Below are 16,756 nucleotides of genomic sequence, written 5' to 3' on the forward strand. Positions count from 1 at the left end.
ACAGCAGAAAGGTGGAATCTGTCTCTTCTTAGGAGAAGAGTGCTGTTTTTACGCCAACCAGGCATTGTCAGGGATAAGGCAAAAGATCTAATAGAACGAGTAACAAAAAGAAGACAGGCCGAAACCGGTTTGGCTCAGTGGATAGAGCGTTGGCCTGCGGACTGAGAGGTCCCGGGTTCGATTCCGGTCAAGGGCATGTACCTGGGTTGCGGGCATATCCCCAGTAGGAGATGTGCAGGAGGCAGCTGATCGATGATTCTCTCTCATCGATGTTTCTGACTATCTCTCTCCCTTCCTCTCTGTAAAAAATCAATAAAATATATTTAAAAAAAAAAAAGAAGAAGAAGAAGACAGGCGCTATCCGAGTCCTGGGCTATTTGGGGGTGGGGAGGGGTCTGGAAATGGCTTCTCCCATTGGCAGGACCACTGTTAATGCTACTCATAGCTGTAACATTAGGACCATGTCTTCTAAATTTCTTAACTCACTTTATCTCATCTCGCCTAGATGCCTTTAAACTTCAGAAGGTCCTACAAACCACAAGAATTCCCTACAAACCCCTCCGAGAGGAAGAAACAGGATGCTAACCCCTTGGTCATCACCCCTTATCAGCAGGAAGCAGCTAAGAGCAGTCGTCGTGCCTGTTCATCATAACATCCCACAGTCATTGTACCACAAGGCTAAGAGAAACTTGTGGGACAAGGCGGTGGTTGGTGGTGGTTGGGGGGGGGGGGGGATGAGAAGGCTAAAAAGGTTAATTCCAATGTAACCCTGATATTTGGGGGGCTAGCAATCTGAATCTGTGCCAGCAAGCCCAGTGTACATGTTTGATAACTTGTAATTAAGCCATTGCCTCTTTCCCAGAAACTGGTCTTGCAGAACCTGTTATCTAAATGCTCACATTTCACAGAGGCCATAAACTGTGGACAGTATACAGCCCTGGGGTGTGTGTCGGGGGGGGGGGGGGGAGGGGGGTGGTTATTAGTGCTGGCGCCAGGTCAGACCATTAGATATAGCCTGGAGACTCCCAACACCTGGGGCCTTTTGGCAAAGCCTGCGAAAAGGACCAAAAGCATAGTCCATATTTGATGGACAAAGACACCACAAAGATATAAAAGAGAAGCTCCCTACATATTACTTTGCTCAGACTTGGGAAGTTATTTCACTGAGTCAACCGGCGTAATAAACAGTGTAACTCCTTTTCTCTAAAGCATTGCTTGGTTTTTCTCTGGTCTTCTGCAACATGAGAGAAAATCATTGATTGGCTGCCTCCTGCATACCCCCATTGGGAGTTGAACCCACAACCCAGGCATGTGCCCTGACTGGGAATCAAACTGTGACCTCCTGGTTCACAGGTCAACATGCAACCACTCAACCACACAGCCTGGGCCAAAATGTAGGATTTTAAATATTCAAATTAATTGTTGAAAATCAGAGGCTGAATCTAGGCAAGCCTTGTTGTTTATTAAACACTAGTGCCTCAGTGCATGGATTAGTGTGCATTGAAAATAAATTAATTAGAAGGTGGCTGGTGGGGTGGGACTGGGCGAGACAGGCTGGACACGCCCTGGAGCCAACCTCCCTCGGTCCCTCCTTGGCCGGCCACACCTGGGGCAATGCCGTGGCTCGAAGGGCATCTGCAAAGTGAGCGGGGTCCCTCTAGCAAGTGGGGTCCCTCAGCCTGGCCTGCAGGGATCTGACCAAAACTGGCTCTCTGACATCCCCTGAGGGGTCCCGGATTGCAAGAGGGTGGTTCTTGGGTGATGCACTCTGGAATCGGGCTCCCTCTTCTCTGGTTCCAGATGCATCATCCAAGAACTGCCGCTGCCAAGTCACCACAGCTTGGCAGCTCCTGCGTTGAGCATCTGCCCCCTGGTGGTCAGGGAGCATCATAGCTACCGGTCGGACAGTCGCTTAGCCTTTTATATATATAGATACTCCTTTTCCTGGCTTCTCCACCCTGCGGGTGTCTGGCTACGAGACTGGAAACGAAGGTCCAGACCCCCAGCTTTTCTGATCAGAGCCACACTACAGGCGGCTGTGCTGGCCAGCTCGTCCGGGCTCTGCTCTCTAAAAAGGAAGCCCATGGGGGGAGCCCTGGGCTAATGGAACTCAATCCTTATTGGTTCTCCCTGGAGGAAGCGTTATAACCAGCTCCCTCCATCTCTGGAAACATGAGAACCTCGTTTCTCCTTACCCTACCCAGAGAGCACATACGTGGATTCCACTTTCTCTTGCACATTACAAAAGGGGGTAAGGACCAAATCTGAATGGAGCACTCTCGGCTCCGCCCTGCTAAGTTGCGCTGGTCTGCAGGCACCTGAGGACGTCGGCTGATATCCATGAGCCAGGCCTTTCCGAGCACCTCTCACTTGTGTTGCCAACAGGAACTCAGAAGCCCAAACCTCTGCAGGCCCAGCATGTAGTCAGGAAGCGCTCTCAGCTTAGAGATGGGGGGCAGGAGGATTGCTCAGCTAGAGGACAGGGCCAAGGAAAACAGCCCGAGTAAGTCCCTGGCCTCACTGTCCAAGCCTGAACTCGGACACTCAAGACGCCATGAGCTCTGACACCTGTCACCAGTGTGCCTACAGCAGACAGCACTCACCTTACCCAGGCTGCACTGGGCTCCAGACCCCTCTGCAGAAGAGGAAACGGAAGCTCTACTTACTGACCTCGTGTTGCACCACTGGAAACCCTCGGGGAATTAGGCCCTGGAGACGGATTCCTAAGGACTCCTTACAACCACACCCAATGCTGAGCTGGACTGCACAAAACAAGTTTTTAACTTTCACAGGAGCCATTACACTCACATAGTGGTCATTCTGCAGGGTTCTGAGCCCTCGGACAAAACCCGCTAGTGCCTGTTGCCTTGGCTCCCAGCTCGGCTCTTGGCTTTGTAGCTCGCTGGGGCCAAGGGCACAGGTTCTGGCCATGGCTGCACAGAGTGAGCGTTTGCTTGTAGTTCACAAGTTTATTAATGAATGCATGGGGCCCGCTGGTGTTTACATGTGTGGTCACCACAGCGCTGTACTGGCTGCAGCAGGGAGGGAGGCTGCTGCTGGGCTAGTCTCTGTGATGTCACCCAGGAAAACGATGGGCTTCTCTCCTGGATCAAGGCGCCAGGGCTCAGGGCTGGTCCATCAGAGGGACTCCACTCCTGTTTGCGGGGCCTGGCCCAGGGGGATGAGGGTTTTCAGGATCTCCGTGTAGTAGGGGCCGAACACCTGCTGATTGTGGTGTGTTAGGTTAACAAACCTTTGGCCCAGTTCTGCCAGCTCTGCCTCAATGAGAGTGAGGCCCCCGGGGAGGTCTAGCAGAGAGCGCTGCACTCCGAGAACCAGGCAGCATTTGAGAAACAGGTGGATCCGCTGATCTGCGAGCAGGAAAGACAGTGAGAAGGGAAGCGGCAGGCGACGTTTAGGGAGAAGCCGCCCTGCACTCGTCCAAGCTCTAAGTTAACCAAACTAGACACGGAAATCTGTTTTGTTTGGGGAGGGGGTCCGGGAGGAGGGGCTGCTACATAGCCCTCAAGGTCAAAGCAAGGATTGGCCACCAGTGGCTAGTATGTTTTTGACCATTCCAAAGCTTGCTTAGTACCCACCAGTGACTGATGAGGATATGACACACAGGAGGCGCTCAGGCTGAGCCCTTGGACGGCTGAGGTTAAGAGCAAGGCCAAGCTCAGAGCCTCCATTCCCATGTAGGACGGTGGGGGCAGGAGTCCCTGCCAGGGGAGCGGCCGCCAGCCTAGCCAGCCGCGTTGCCTGTGGGCAGGGGTGAACGTCCCGTGTCTAAGACTGCCGTCAGAAGTGACCAAGAAGGCCAGGGATGGGCTAATAGGGTGGTTGGCGTGTGCCACACCTGGAAGTCATGAATTCCTGGTGCAGATCTTCCTTAGAGCCAGAGTCCGTCTTTCAACTACAAAAGATATATTTTTTCAACCCAACATTTTGAAAAACTAAAGCCTGAAACGTGACCTGCCCAGAGGTCGTGCCTTTTACCGGCAGGTGGCTCAGCGGCCGACTTCCAAGGGGAGTCTCCCTCAGCCACACGGCCTCCCCACCCAGCACACTCACCGATGACGCTGCGGACACAGTTCTGCGCGTGGGCAATGTCCTGGAGCTGTCCCGTCAGAGAGGCTATGTTGTCGCTGCTCAGAGGAGCGAGGCCCATGCTCTTGAGGCTTTGGTGGATCTCCTGAGACACCTGCTCGCTCACAGTCAGCATGGCCTCCTGGGGCCTAGAGCACAGGGAGAGGAGGCTGGGAGCCACTGCCGGCCTGGCATGGCCGGAGCCCTTGAGGGGGACTCCCAGACCTCCTCCTGCCCCCACCCAGCCTGGCAGCAGCCCAGCCGATGGGTGGGATCAGTGTCTCACTCTTATCTCAACACATCGCCTATTCTCTACACACAGCACCACGTTCTACTTCTCAGGGAACAAGATAAATTAAAACCAACTCCGACGAGCACTGGGTGGGCCCTCGGGTCACCTCAGTGTCCCTCGGCCCCTGGCATTTGTGTCTGTGCGCACGGAGGTCCATTTTAAGACTTTCTTGGACATTTCCCAGGGCCGTCCTGCTCTCACCAGTGACAGTGACCGCCCGCCGGCGTGAGGGCCTGCACGCCACGCTGCCCGATCCCGCCTCACACGCCCACTAAGCCCACCCCCCAGCCTCTCAGCCCAGCGACTCCTTTGCAGCAAACGAGGGTGAATCACTTCGCAGCAAACAGCTCCCAAGCTACTCCCCTTGGAGGACAGTTCTCAGTTCTGTGTGTCTGTCACAAGCCTCAAGACCAGCTACAGAGAGACCCCAGCGACCTGGGCCATGGGCCTCGCTGTGGCCGTACCCGCCTGTGTCCTCGGACGGGTCATCTCGAAAGACGAAGGCCCGCGCGGCTCACCTGGAATCGAACTCCTCGGTGAGGGCGTGGGCGGTGCGCTTCAGCTTGTCCACGAACTGCGGGGAGCCGAACAGGACGCTGCCGCAGGAGCTGCTGGCCACCAGCAGGACGGAGGCCAGGACGGTGAGGCGGCGCAGCTGCGCCTCCAGCTCCCGCAGCCGCGCCCTGTCCGCCAGCAGCGTCTGAGGACCGACAGGCCGTGAGGCGGGGCCCTGCCCGAGGCCCGGCCACAGCTGCGGGGCCGCCCACAGGCCTACCTCAGGGAACTCCTCGTCGTGGTCAGGGTCCCAGAGAAGAAGGTTCAGGAAAGCCTGGGACAGCACCACGGCGGGGCTCAGGGGCTCGGGGCCGGAGGCTGCCTCGCTTGGAGAGGCGCCGGCCCCGCTGGAGGCGGGAGCGTCCGGGACAGGCCTCAGGTCGGCGGCCGCGCGGCTCAGCCACTGGGTCGTGTGGTCCAGGAGGCCTGGGGGGGGCGGCAGCCTCAGCGGGAGGTCCGCGCCACATCCCCTGGCCAGGAGCTAAGGCCGATGGGGTGCCTTTCTGTCTTAGATGACTGCTCCCTGTGCCCCCCCCTCCCCACACACACACACCGAGGAAGAAACTTCTAGAACAGTGATGGCAAACCTATGACATGCGAACTCATTTTTTTGGTTGATTTTTCTTTGTTAAATGGCATTTAAATATATAAAATAAATATCAAAAATATAAATCTTTGTTTCACTATGGTTGCAAATATCAAAAAATTTCTATATGTGACACGGCACCAGAGTTAAGTTAGGGTTTTTCAAAATGCTGACACGCCGAGCTCAAAAGGTTCGCCATCACTGTTCTAGAAGGAGGCAGTGCTGGCTGGCCGCCTAGGCAGCCCCAGGCCGCGCCCCCCGCCCACCCGCCCGCCGCGCACCCGGCTGCCTGCTGAGGCGCTCCTGGAACTGCGCCCGCTCGTGCAGGATGGCGTGCTCCCGCAGGTGGGGCTGGCGGCTCTGCAGCGTGTAGTTCCTCATGTCCATCTTCATCAGGCCCAGAACCTGGAAGATCCCCCTGAAAGACAGAACAGCGTGTTCATGCTCCAAGAGGGTCTCCAGGAGTCAGGGGGCTCTAAACTGACAGCCCTGCCCCCCCATTTACAAAGATGACATGGGAGCCAGGACCCAGGCCCAGAGCGAGCGGGTGGCAGCGTGGGAAACAGGTGTCTGGACCTCGAAGCCTCTGAGCCAGACCTCCTCCCACAAGCCACTCTGCTCTTAAAAAGGGCGTCAGTGGAAGACCACACCAGACACTAACCATTCTCTCTGGGAAGTGGGATTATAGGTGATGCTATTTCTGGGCCAATTACTTTATTTTATTTTATTGATGAGAGAGAGAGAGAGAGGAAGGAATGAGAGAGAGAGAGAGAGAGAGAGAGAGAGAGAGAGAGAGAGACCTGTTCCACTTATTTATGCATCACTGGTTCTTTTTTTTTCTTCTTTTTTTGATTTTTTACGGAGAGGAAGGGAGAGGGATAGAGAGCCAGAAGCATCGATGAGAAAGAAACATTGATCAGCTGCCTACTGCATACCCAACTGGGGATGTGCCCGCAACCAAGGCACATGCCCCTGACGGGAATCGAACCTGGGACCTCTGAGTCCGCAGGCCAACGCTCCATCCACTGAGCCAAACCAGCCAGGGCATTGGTTGATTCTTGTATGTGCCCTGACCGGGGATCAAAACCACAACCTTAGAGTATTGGGATGACAATCTAACCAACTGAGCTACCTGGCCAGGGTTATGGGCCTACTATTTTTTTTTTTTTTTTTATTCTGGAGCGATGAAATGGGGATAACCCCTCACCTCTGCCCCTCATACTATGTGAACTGCAACAAGAAAACCTGGGAAAGCAACGTTTGAACTTCTTGGAAGAAAAGACTGCATACACGAATGTTGCATGGTAGGGTGTTATATGGGGCCCAGCCCACCTGAGGATACCCAGAGGGCCCTGCAAGGCCATCTTTGGAAAAGGAAAGCTCATCGGCCAGAGAGAAGGACTCAGGATGGGGTTCGCAGGGAAGAGCAGCTGGGACGGGGCGGCCACTCGGGTGTGGCCCGGGGGCGGCAGGTTCCAGGGACAGTAGCCAGGCTTCACCTCAGGAGCAGAGCGGAGTCTGTGATGCCATCTAGCCTCTGCACGGCCTCGTCCCGAACCGGCGCGCACAGCAGCGTCATCATGCTGAGGATGCATTTGGAGAGACGGGGGATGTTCAGGTCCCCGCGCTCTGCTTCCCCCTGCAGCAGGTCGGCGGCCAGAGCTTCCTCCACCTCACTTCTCAGGCGGCTCTGGCGTGGCAACAGCAGCGACAGCAAGATCTGCCCAGGAAGAAAACCCAGGGGGCTGCACTCTGCTCAGAGCCCCACTTTCCTCGTGGAAACCCCATTAGCCACACACATCCCAGCCGGGGTCTGCTGTTCAGAGAGAGGGGGAGAGATTCTCTCTCTCTCAAGGGAATCAACCCAAAACCTGGGTATGTGCCCTGACTGGGGATCGAACCTGCCATATCGGCCTACAGGATGGAATGGCACTCCAACGAACTGAGCCACCCCAGCCAGGGCCCAGCCTGTGTCTTTTAAGGATCAAGAAGTCGGATCCCTAAATTTCCTAATATTTATCTTTGTTTAAGGACCAATAATAGGCCACGGCTTCAGGGGACCAATTACAGCAGTAAGGTATCATTCTCTAGGCAGAATGAGATAGAGAAACAAAATGAAGGCGCGTGATAAAAAGGAACTCAGGGTGCAACAAATATGAAATACACACCACATGGCGACGAGGTGCTCTTCATTTTAAAAAGCAGGCATGCTTGAGATTTACTTCAAAGAGCAAGGAGGAACGAGGCAAAGGAACTGTCAGGTGTCACCGGAAACAGTCTATAAACTGAAAATGTAAGGTCCCTGTGAGCAGTCTCTGCCTCATCTCCGTGCCTCTGCAGCAGACAGAACACAGCAGGGTGGAGGGACAGGGTTCGATGAACGTCCGTTTAATTGAATGGAACACCGTGTTGTCGTAACACGATCCCATGTGCTCAGCTTCACTGTAAGCCGTGGAAATGGAAGCTGCTCTGTGCCCTGTACTTCATGGTGGACTATGCCAGTTTCACTCTGGCGCCCTCAGCGCCTCCCATGTGACAGCGAGAGGAAGAGGTCCCCCTGGTCCGTGCGCTCCCCTGGGCAAGCCTGGCACCCTGCTTCTCTTTTTTCAAATTACTGTCTTGTTTCTTCATCCTGATTAGACGCTGAGTGATACAAAACTGGCAGAAGAGAAGTTCTCACTGAAATGGCTGATGCCCATGGCTCTCATGAGCAGCAAGTAGCAAGTACTCCACGTTTTAGATGCCTCAGAACAGGGGTGGGAAACATCCGGCCCATGGGCTGTAGAAGGCCCGAGAAATCATTTGGTCTGGCCCTGCCAAGGCATTAGGGGTGAGTTAATTAAGTGTTTGACCAATGACAGCACGCTAACTTTTAAGTTGACCATTTTGCATGGCCTGTGAGTGATGTTATAAACATCCAAATGGCCCTGGGCAGGAAAAAGGCTCCCCACCCCTGCCTTAGGCAGGCAGACTGGAGGATGGCTAGTCCCCCGCATCATGCAGCTGCCGTGGGCCCGGTGAAGCTGGCAGAGCTCCAGAGGTGTGCACCTGGCCAGCCAAGTCCTCCCAGGTGAACGGCCGGCGGTGTGCCTCCCGGTACCCACCATGAAAAAGAGGCGCAGCCCTTGCAGGCCTTTGCATCGAGGCTGCATACAGCACCTCAGGGTTTTGTGGAGGTGAAGGGACTCTGGCGCCAATCTGGTACGCCACGTGACTCATCATAAGTTCCTAGCTGGCACCTACCTTCTTCAGTAAAAGGTTCATCTTCACCTCAAGCAAGCCCTGTCCATGGTTCTTCTTGATTGTTCATCCCAGGTGTATAAAAGACACTGCAAAACGGTCCTTCTTCGGAGCATTTGAGATCTTGCTTCCTGGCCTGTTGTCAGTTTGGCTCAAATAAACTCAAACTCTTACAATTAAAAAAACCCTCTACAGTTCTGATTCGACACCCATTTTGAGTCGCTCACAGGTTACCAATTTCAAGTGGGAACCAGAGCCCGAGGAGGCTCCGCAGCAAGTCCAGGCAGCCGTACCAGCCACACGACCACTTGGCCTTACCATCCAGGAGGGCCGTGATACGTGACGTGTCCGTGGCAGTGAGGGTGCCGTCCAGCGCCTCTGGCCAGCAGGGGCCGCACAGCACAGGTCTCCAGGGGTGTGGAGCACAGCTATGCAGAACTACCTGCCTATGGAGAAATGGTTCCTGGCTGGCTCCTGGGCCTCGTCAGAAAGTAAGCCCTCACCATCGGACCTCGGGCGGCCCTGGGGGCTGCGCTCCTCTCATGAGGAGCTCGGTGTTGTCCGACCTGCCCAGCGGTGAGACTGGCTGCGTGGGGGGTTCAGTGTGTGGAGGCTGCATATGGAAGCTGGGCAGCCAAAGGAGTGAAATGTGACATTCGTCACTTGATTGTCTCTCTGCCCTAAATCCACCCTTGTTTTCTCGGCTCTGAAAAAAATGAAGTCCTTTAAATATTTTTTCTTTACTAGATGGTAAACTTTAAGCATCATCTGTAGAGGGCACTGTTAATTAGTTTCTGTGCAGCATAACAAATTACCATACACTCAGAGGCTTAATTAAGCATATATAGCCTGGTCGGTATGACTCAGTGGTTGACCCATGAACCAGGATGTCATAGTTAGATTCCTGGTCAGGACACATGCCCGGGTTGTGGGCTCTATCCCCAGTAGGGGGCAGGCAGGAGGCAGCTGATCAGTGATTCTTTCATCACTGATGTTTCTAAACTCTCTCTCCTTCTTCCTTTCTCTCTAAAATTAATAAAAACATATTTTTTAAAAAAAATAAAAAGAAAGCATGTACATTTGTTGTCTCACAGCATCTGTGGGTCAGGGGCCCAGGCACAGTTTATTTACTGGGTCCTCCGTTCAGGGTCTCGCCAGGCTGTAACAGGGTGTCAGCTGGGCTCATTCAAATCGTGGCTGAATTCACTTCCTTACAGCTGTAACCCGAAGGGCCCAGCTTCTGGCTGGCTGCTGGCCGGAGGCTGGTCCTGAGGCACCTGCAGCTCCCTGCCAGCTGGCCTCTCCACAGGCACCTGTTTGTTCTTCCAGGCCGGCAGGAGGACCTCCATCTGCTGAGAGTCCGCAGTGAGGTGTGACATCCCCCACCTTTGCCATATTCCACTGGTTAGAGGTAAGTTACAGATCTCGTCCCCATTAAGGAGACAGGACTACTTAAGGATGTGGATCTCGGGGTGGGGTAGGGACAGGTCGCTTTAGGGTGTGCCCATCACATACTAGAAAGACAAGGCAAAAGCCAAGAGCCTTTCTCTCCGAGGAGGCTGCTCACTCGGCAGCTCCTGCAGGAGGCATGGCTGTTGGCGCCCGGCTCCCACGGCCCAGTGGCGTCTCCCAGGCGGGCTCCTGCCGTGCACGGTGCTCAGCAGCACACACAGGCCAGCAACTTCCCCGGCACAGCTGTGCCCTCCCCAGTGGACCCTTGGGTGTCTATGTCAGCCGCAGGTGTGGTGGGCTCGCCTTAGATCTGATTTTCCGGTATTCCTGAGAGTTCCCCTTGCTTCTGACTAGCCCAAAGCCCTCATTTCTCCAATGCCCTGTGGTAATTTTTATATTAAAACTCCTTGTTGAAATGACTGCGATTTCTGTCTACAGGTTAGATTCTGACTGATTCATGGGCCATGCCAGTTGGAATTTGCTAGCCACTGACATTCGAATGAGCTGGGATGCCTGGGAACTTTACTCCTACCAGCGGAAGGCTGGTGACTCACCTCTTTAATTTCTTTCAGAAGTTCAAGAGCACAGCTGAAGTCTGGGGGCGTAGCTGACAGCTGCTCTTTAAGGTGATCCCAAAAGGCATTGTGCATTGCGTCCTTGGCCTGGCCTTCCAGACTGTAAAGGGGTTAAATACAAATTACTTTCTCTGTCCAAAAACTGTCATAAGGTCCTGTCTCCTAAGCCCCACACAGACAGTGTTTGCTGCGATAAAAGACCATTATACTGACAGGGGAAGGCCCAGAACTGCGTGTGGCTTGCAGCAGAGTTGAAGAGCTGGGGTCAGACGTGGATGTCAAGGGCCCGGTGATCCAGAGCCACTCTCCCTCTGCGGCAGGAAGAGCCTGAGCAGAGGCCAGGCGGAGCTCAGGCCCTGATTTTGCATCCGGCCTAGATGACACGGGGCCTGGTTTCTATTGTGTGCATATACAGCAATGCATAAAGAGCCTGTCACTGCCCTCTAGTCCTCAGATCAGGAAGGATTTTCCCTCTTTGACTGCACATTGCACTGAAATACCCACAGATGCTTCCAAATCGGCATCTAAATGGAATTCACTATCTTCCTCCTCCAGACCGGCGCCTCCTCTACCCCAGGCTCAGTGCCACTGCCAGGCAGCCAGTCCTGGCAGCCAGGAAGATTGGTCCTTTGACCCTTAAAAAAACAGAAGCAAAGGCAATTCCATTTAGAAAGCATAGTCTTTTCAACAAACAGTGCTGGAACAACTGGACACCCACAGGCAAAAATATGACTCAGACACAGACCTTCTACCTTCCACAAATGGCTCACAGACTAAACATAAAACTATAAAACTTCTAGACGATAACTAGGAGAAAATCTAGGTCACCTTGGCTTTTCTATGACTTTCAGATACAACACCAAAAGCAAGACCCAAAAAAGAAAAAAATTGGTAAGTTGCACTTAAGAACTTCTGCTCTCTGAGAGACACTGTTATGAGAATTAAAAGACAAGCCACAGACAGTCTTTGCTAAGCACACATCTGATAAAGGATTGTTTTCCAAAATATACAATGAACTCTTAAAACTCAACAATAAGAAAACAAACAACCCAATTTTAAAATGAAAAAGATCTGAACCGACACCTCATCAAAGAAGATATGCAGATGGCAAGTAAGCCTATGAAAAGATGGTCAGCAACATGCCATCAGGGAACTGCAAATTAAAATGCAGATGGGATACTGCACACACCTGTCAGAAAGTCCAAACCCCAGAACACTGGAGCGGCAGGAGCTCTCAGCCACTGCTGGTGGGGAGGAAGATGGAGCCGCCGCTCTGGAAGGCAATGTGGCAGCTTCTACAACACCGAGACACCCTTGCCACACGATCCAGGCATCATGCTTCTTGGCATTTACTCAGTGAGCTGAAAACTATGTCCACACAAAAGCCTGCAAATGGAGGTCGATAGAGCTTTATTCATAATCGCCAAAGCTTGGAAGCAACCACGATGCCATTCTATAGGTGAGTGGGTAAATGGAAGGTTATTCAGTGCTGAAGAGGAATGAGCTCTCAAGACCCCCAAAGACACAGAGGGGCCTTACATGCGCACTGCCGAGTGAGAGAAGCCAATCTGAGGCCACCTAATGAATGAGTCCAAATACAGGACCTTCTGGAAGCCTATGGAGTCAGCATACAGATCGCTGGTTGCCGAGGATTTGGGGGGCAGCGGTGGGGGGGGGGGGGGAGAGGAGGCGAGTAAGGATGAAGAGGTGGAGCTCAGTGGAATTTTAGGGCAGTGAAATTACTATGTATGATACAGTAATAGTGGATACACGTCATTACACATTTTCAAAACCCATAGTATATACATCTCAAAAAGTGAACCCCAACATAAACTATGGACTTGAGTTAAGGTGTTGATACTAGATTGTCCATTGTAACAAATGCACCACACTAATAAAGATGTAAATAATAGAGGAGTAGGTTGGAACTCTCCGTAATTTCTGATTATTTTTCTGTAGAACTAAAACTGCTCTAAAAATATCCTATATAATCCTATATAATAGAGCTAATATGCTAATTAGGCTGAACAGCAGAGCGACTGTCCGGACAACCTTCCAGACGAAGTCGGGGCTGCGAGGGCCAAGGCAGTTGGGGCTATGAGGGCCGAGCCCCTTGCACGAATTTTGTGCATCGGGCGTCTAGTTAATTAAAAAAACAGAAATGACAGGAATCAATCTTCCTCAGAATGTTTACTTAGATGATGTCTTTGTGCTACAGAGTTAGACTAACAGAAAAAGAACTATTTGAAAATTCTGAGGCTGAACCTCATCATTTCCAAGTAGGTACTGGTTGTCTTGAATTAAACATCTGCCCTTTAAAAAAGCACAGCAGTAATGCATGCTCCTTGTAAAAAGGAAAAAAGGCAACACAAAGATGAAGAGACAAGTCAAAGTTCCTCCCCCTACTCACAGATCTCAGCCATCAGAGGTAACCAACTGTCCTGTCCCCCGGTCCAGTGTGCGCTGGACTTGTGCTGAGCTCTTTCCTCTTCAGCCTATTTATTCAATCCACCTCCGAGTCCATACATTTTGCTTCTTGAATGTCTCTGGAGTTCATCCCTGCCTACCATCATCTCTTACTTGGACCACCGCCATAGTGTATTCACGGATCCTCCTGCCTTCTGTCTTGTCTCTTTTTAATCTGTTCTCCACCAGTTCATTCTAAAACCAGTGATTTTCCTAAGATGCAATTCTGATCACGATGCCATGCTCACTTAAAGCCCTTTAAGGGCTTCCCATCACCAGCAGCATAAATGGCTTATACTGCATGACCCTCCTGATACCGCTCTGCCTGCCTTTCCAATTTACCTCCTCCTGTGTCTCAATGCCTTGTGCAACCATACCAAGCCCTTGTAAAGCACAGAGCACCTTCTACCACCACTCTGTGCCTCCAGCATGTTGCTTCCTGTACCTGGAGCGGTCTTTCCCACCGACAGCACCTATTCATCTTCAGAGACTCAACTCGAGTCTTCGTAGGCGAAATCTCCTGCCAGGGCACACCTCTCTGATCCTCCGGGGCAGCTGATCGTGCTCATTAAACTCCATACACACAACTTATCCGTCATTTTCTGCTATCAGCTGTCTCCCCTACGAAAGTTCTTGGCAACAAAGATGGTGCCTGGCTCACCTACAGCTCCAGCTCTAGTTGTATCTCGCCCCAGCGCTCAGCATTCTGCCCGCCACATGGTACGGACTCAACAATGTCTGATGAATGATGCCTAAACATGGGATTTCTTTAGGAACCCACAGCATCGTATGAGCCCACAGGAAAGCCAAATGCCAATAATGAGTAACCTATGCCAGGCCTGCTCCTTGGCCACGGCCCCCAGCAGACCTCCGCTCCCTTGTTCCAGTTTCCTCCCCTCCTGCCACATCTAAGTGGCGAGAGAGGTGGCAGGTCTGGATTTGGGTGAAAACCTGTCCCAGAGGAGTTGGGCGTGGTGTGGACACCTGCGGGCATCGGGCAGGAGCGAGTCGGAGCATGAAGACCAGGGCAGCAGCTTGGGACAGAGAAGGGCAGCTTAGCAACAGATTCCTGGAGTTGTGAGTACAAAAGCATGTGAGGCAGCCGGCCAACCTCTACCATGAATTACCTGGTTATTGGTGGGAATCAGAACCGTTAAAATGTAAAATCTGGCGTGACTCTACCCACTGAGCTGCCAGTGGCAGCAGAGCCCTGCGCTCCTCCGCACTGCGTGCTTCTTACTGCGATGCCAACAGGACCAGGAGGGCTCGGAACACAGCTGGCGGGGAGGAGGGCTATGTGTCAACAGGCTCATGAGCCTCATTCACAAAGTAAGCTGATTATGAAGCCAGAAGAAAACAGGTGAAAGTGCCACTATTAGAAAATTAATCTTTTTATCTGTGGCTTTTCATACGTTCTCACTCAAAAGAGTAAGTGATAGGAGCTAGTGTAGGCAGCTGATAAAATGACCCCGAAGATCTGTATTTCCTGGTATTTACACTGTGGTGTACTCTTTCCCTAGAGTGTGGGCTGGATTTAGGGACTCCCCTCTAGGGAACAGAAGTAGCAGAGCAGGGGTTCTGTCTTGGGCGGCTACTCCCACACTCTCATTCTCCCAGTGAGGGAAGCCAGCTACCCTGTGGGGAGGTCCAGGTGGTGAGGGGCTGAGGGATGCCCCCGCCAGCAGGCAACAGGCTGACGGCACAGTTAAGCCATTGCCCAGGTTCCGACCCACAGAAACTGAGAGACAGTGAGCACTGTTTTAGCTGTAGCCATGGCTGGTGATTCCAGGCTGCTTCCTCCGTAGCTGTCAGAGGGTCTGACATCCATGTATTTCTATTTGATTATTAACTGAGGTCCCAGAGTGAATAGCCAACAATAGTAATATCTTTCGTTTACTCACTGGTTCAACAAAATTTGCTTCTTGACCCCCTGATACCACCAATTATAACTGATGACTCTTCTGTTTCATTACCTTAAGGCTACTATCCAATGACTGATTGTATTCTATATAATAAAAGGGTAATATGCAAATTGACCCTAACAGCAGAATGACTGGGAATGACTGGTCACTATGACACACATTGACCACCAGAGGCTCAGTGCAGGAGCTGCCCTCTGTGGTCAGTGCACTCCCACAGGGGGAGCTCTGCTCAGCCACAAACCAGGCTGACAGCTGCCAGCACAGCGGTGGTGGCGGGAGCCTCTCCCACCTCCTCAGCAGGGCTAAGGAGTCTGACTGCAGCTTAGGCCTGCTCCCCACTGGCAAGTGGACATCCCCCGAGGGCTCCCGGGCTGCCAGAGGGATGTCTGATTGTCAGCTTAGGCCCGATCCCCTGGGGAGCAGGTCTAAGCCAGCAGGGGGACATCCCCCGAGGGGTCCCAGACTGTGAGAGGGCAATAGCCAGGCTGAGGAACCCCCCCGCCCCTGCCCCAAGTGCACAAATTACTGGGCCTCTAGTCATGAAATAAGAGTGCTTCCCGTCTGGCCAGCAGCCATTAGTGCTAACACCTACCCCAGGACTAGTAAGAAGGGAAACGAGAGGAGCCTGTACCTGCTTGGAGGTAAAACCTCCTCTTCCCTGTGGGAATCATGATCCATCCCAATCCTGCGGCTCAGCTCGGGAACATCGTTAACTGACTCTGTCAGACCTGTGGCGGAGAGAACTCGTGGTGGGCAATGGGCACCCACACAAGTCTGGTGTCTAGCTATTCACACTCATTGGACTGAGGAGGCCCCACGTCTGGATTCGAACGGATCTTACACAAACTCGTTCAACCGTTCTAGTCTTTTGTTTTCTGAACGCCAGGCTCCACGGGGGTAAGAGAGGACCAAAGAAGTTATTTTATACAAAACAGCAAGTGAAACTGATTAAGACCTTTCTCCTACAAAGTAACAATTAAGTGGCAAAGAAACAATTTATTTGCAAAGATATAAACGCGTATTATGATTCCACACTTCTCCTCCTGCTTCTGATAAAGTTAAATTCTCCACATGATGATACTCAAGGGGCCCACGTCACCTGGTCTTCTAAAGCAGTAGCTCCCATATTTCAGTATGTCACAGACTAATAAAACTTCCAAAAAAGACTTTGACAACTGGCCAGCTTTCTGTTTAGCCGTCTATGCCCAGAGAAACAAGCAAATACGCAAATAAAACTCCACTCTGCCACCATCGAAACCATTGTTTACAGACGAAAGCCCAGGGAGGCCTCCCAAAAAACAGACAGGGAACCCTGCCAGAGTAAAGAGCAGTCCTGTAAGTGGAATCAACTTCGCTTTAGGAAGAACTCAGCACAGTAACTTTATTTCATTTTACTAAATATTGCTAAGCATTTTTGTCGCTCACGTTTGGGAACCACTGTAGTAAGTTGTTAGTAAAGACCCAACCAGTAGAGTCTCATGAAATAGGCATACATGCGATAGGGCCTTGACTTACGAGTGTCCCGACTAACGAGTTTTTCGAGATACGAGCCGTCTCTCGGCCGATTTTTTGCTTTGAG

At 52.2% G+C, this 16,756-nt stretch overlaps 1 protein-coding gene across 2 annotated transcripts; it reads right to left on the reverse strand.

Moving 5' to 3' along the window:
- Positions 1-1,442: 1,442 nt before the first annotated feature.
- Positions 1,443-10,883, reverse strand: TCP11 (t-complex 11). Of its 2 annotated transcripts, none has more exons than XM_081093605.1 (7): positions 10,769-10,883; positions 7,022-7,242; positions 5,804-5,940; positions 5,157-5,362; positions 4,900-5,081; positions 4,075-4,238; positions 1,443-3,371 (listed from the first exon to the last, which is right to left on the reverse strand). In XM_081093605.1, the coding sequence occupies exons 1-7, from the start codon at positions 10,862-10,864 to the stop codon at positions 3,139-3,141; spliced, it is 1,239 nt and encodes a 412-aa protein (XP_080949731.1). In that variant the 5' UTR covers positions 10,865-10,883; the 3' UTR covers positions 1,443-3,138. The 2 variants fall into 2 exon arrangements, with proteins under 2 accessions (XP_080949731.1, XP_080949732.1); XM_081093606.1 differs by lacking the exon at positions 10,769-10,883 and adding an exon at positions 8,766-9,444.
- Positions 10,884-16,756: the final 5,873 nt, after the last annotated feature.

Source organism: Myotis nattereri (assembly GCF_964212035.1).
Source record: "Myotis nattereri genome assembly, chromosome: 6".
NCBI classification, from domain to species: Eukaryota; Metazoa; Chordata; class Mammalia; order Chiroptera; family Vespertilionidae; genus Myotis; species Myotis nattereri.

Bases quoted from the DNA above. Each gene is read 5' to 3' on its own strand.
- TCP11 (XM_081093605.1), bottom strand. From the start codon at position 10,864: ATGCACAATGCCTTTTGGGATCACCTTAAAGAGCAGCTGTCAGCTACG. The intron at 5,363-5,803 runs GTGCGCGGCGGG...CGCCCCCCCCAG, and splicing joins GCGCCTCAGCAGGCAGCCGG to GCCTCCTGGACCACACGACC. The intron at 4,239-4,899 runs GTGAGCCGCGCG...CCTGTGCTCTAG, and splicing joins ACCGAGGAGTTCGATTCCAG to GCCCCAGGAGGCCATGCTGA.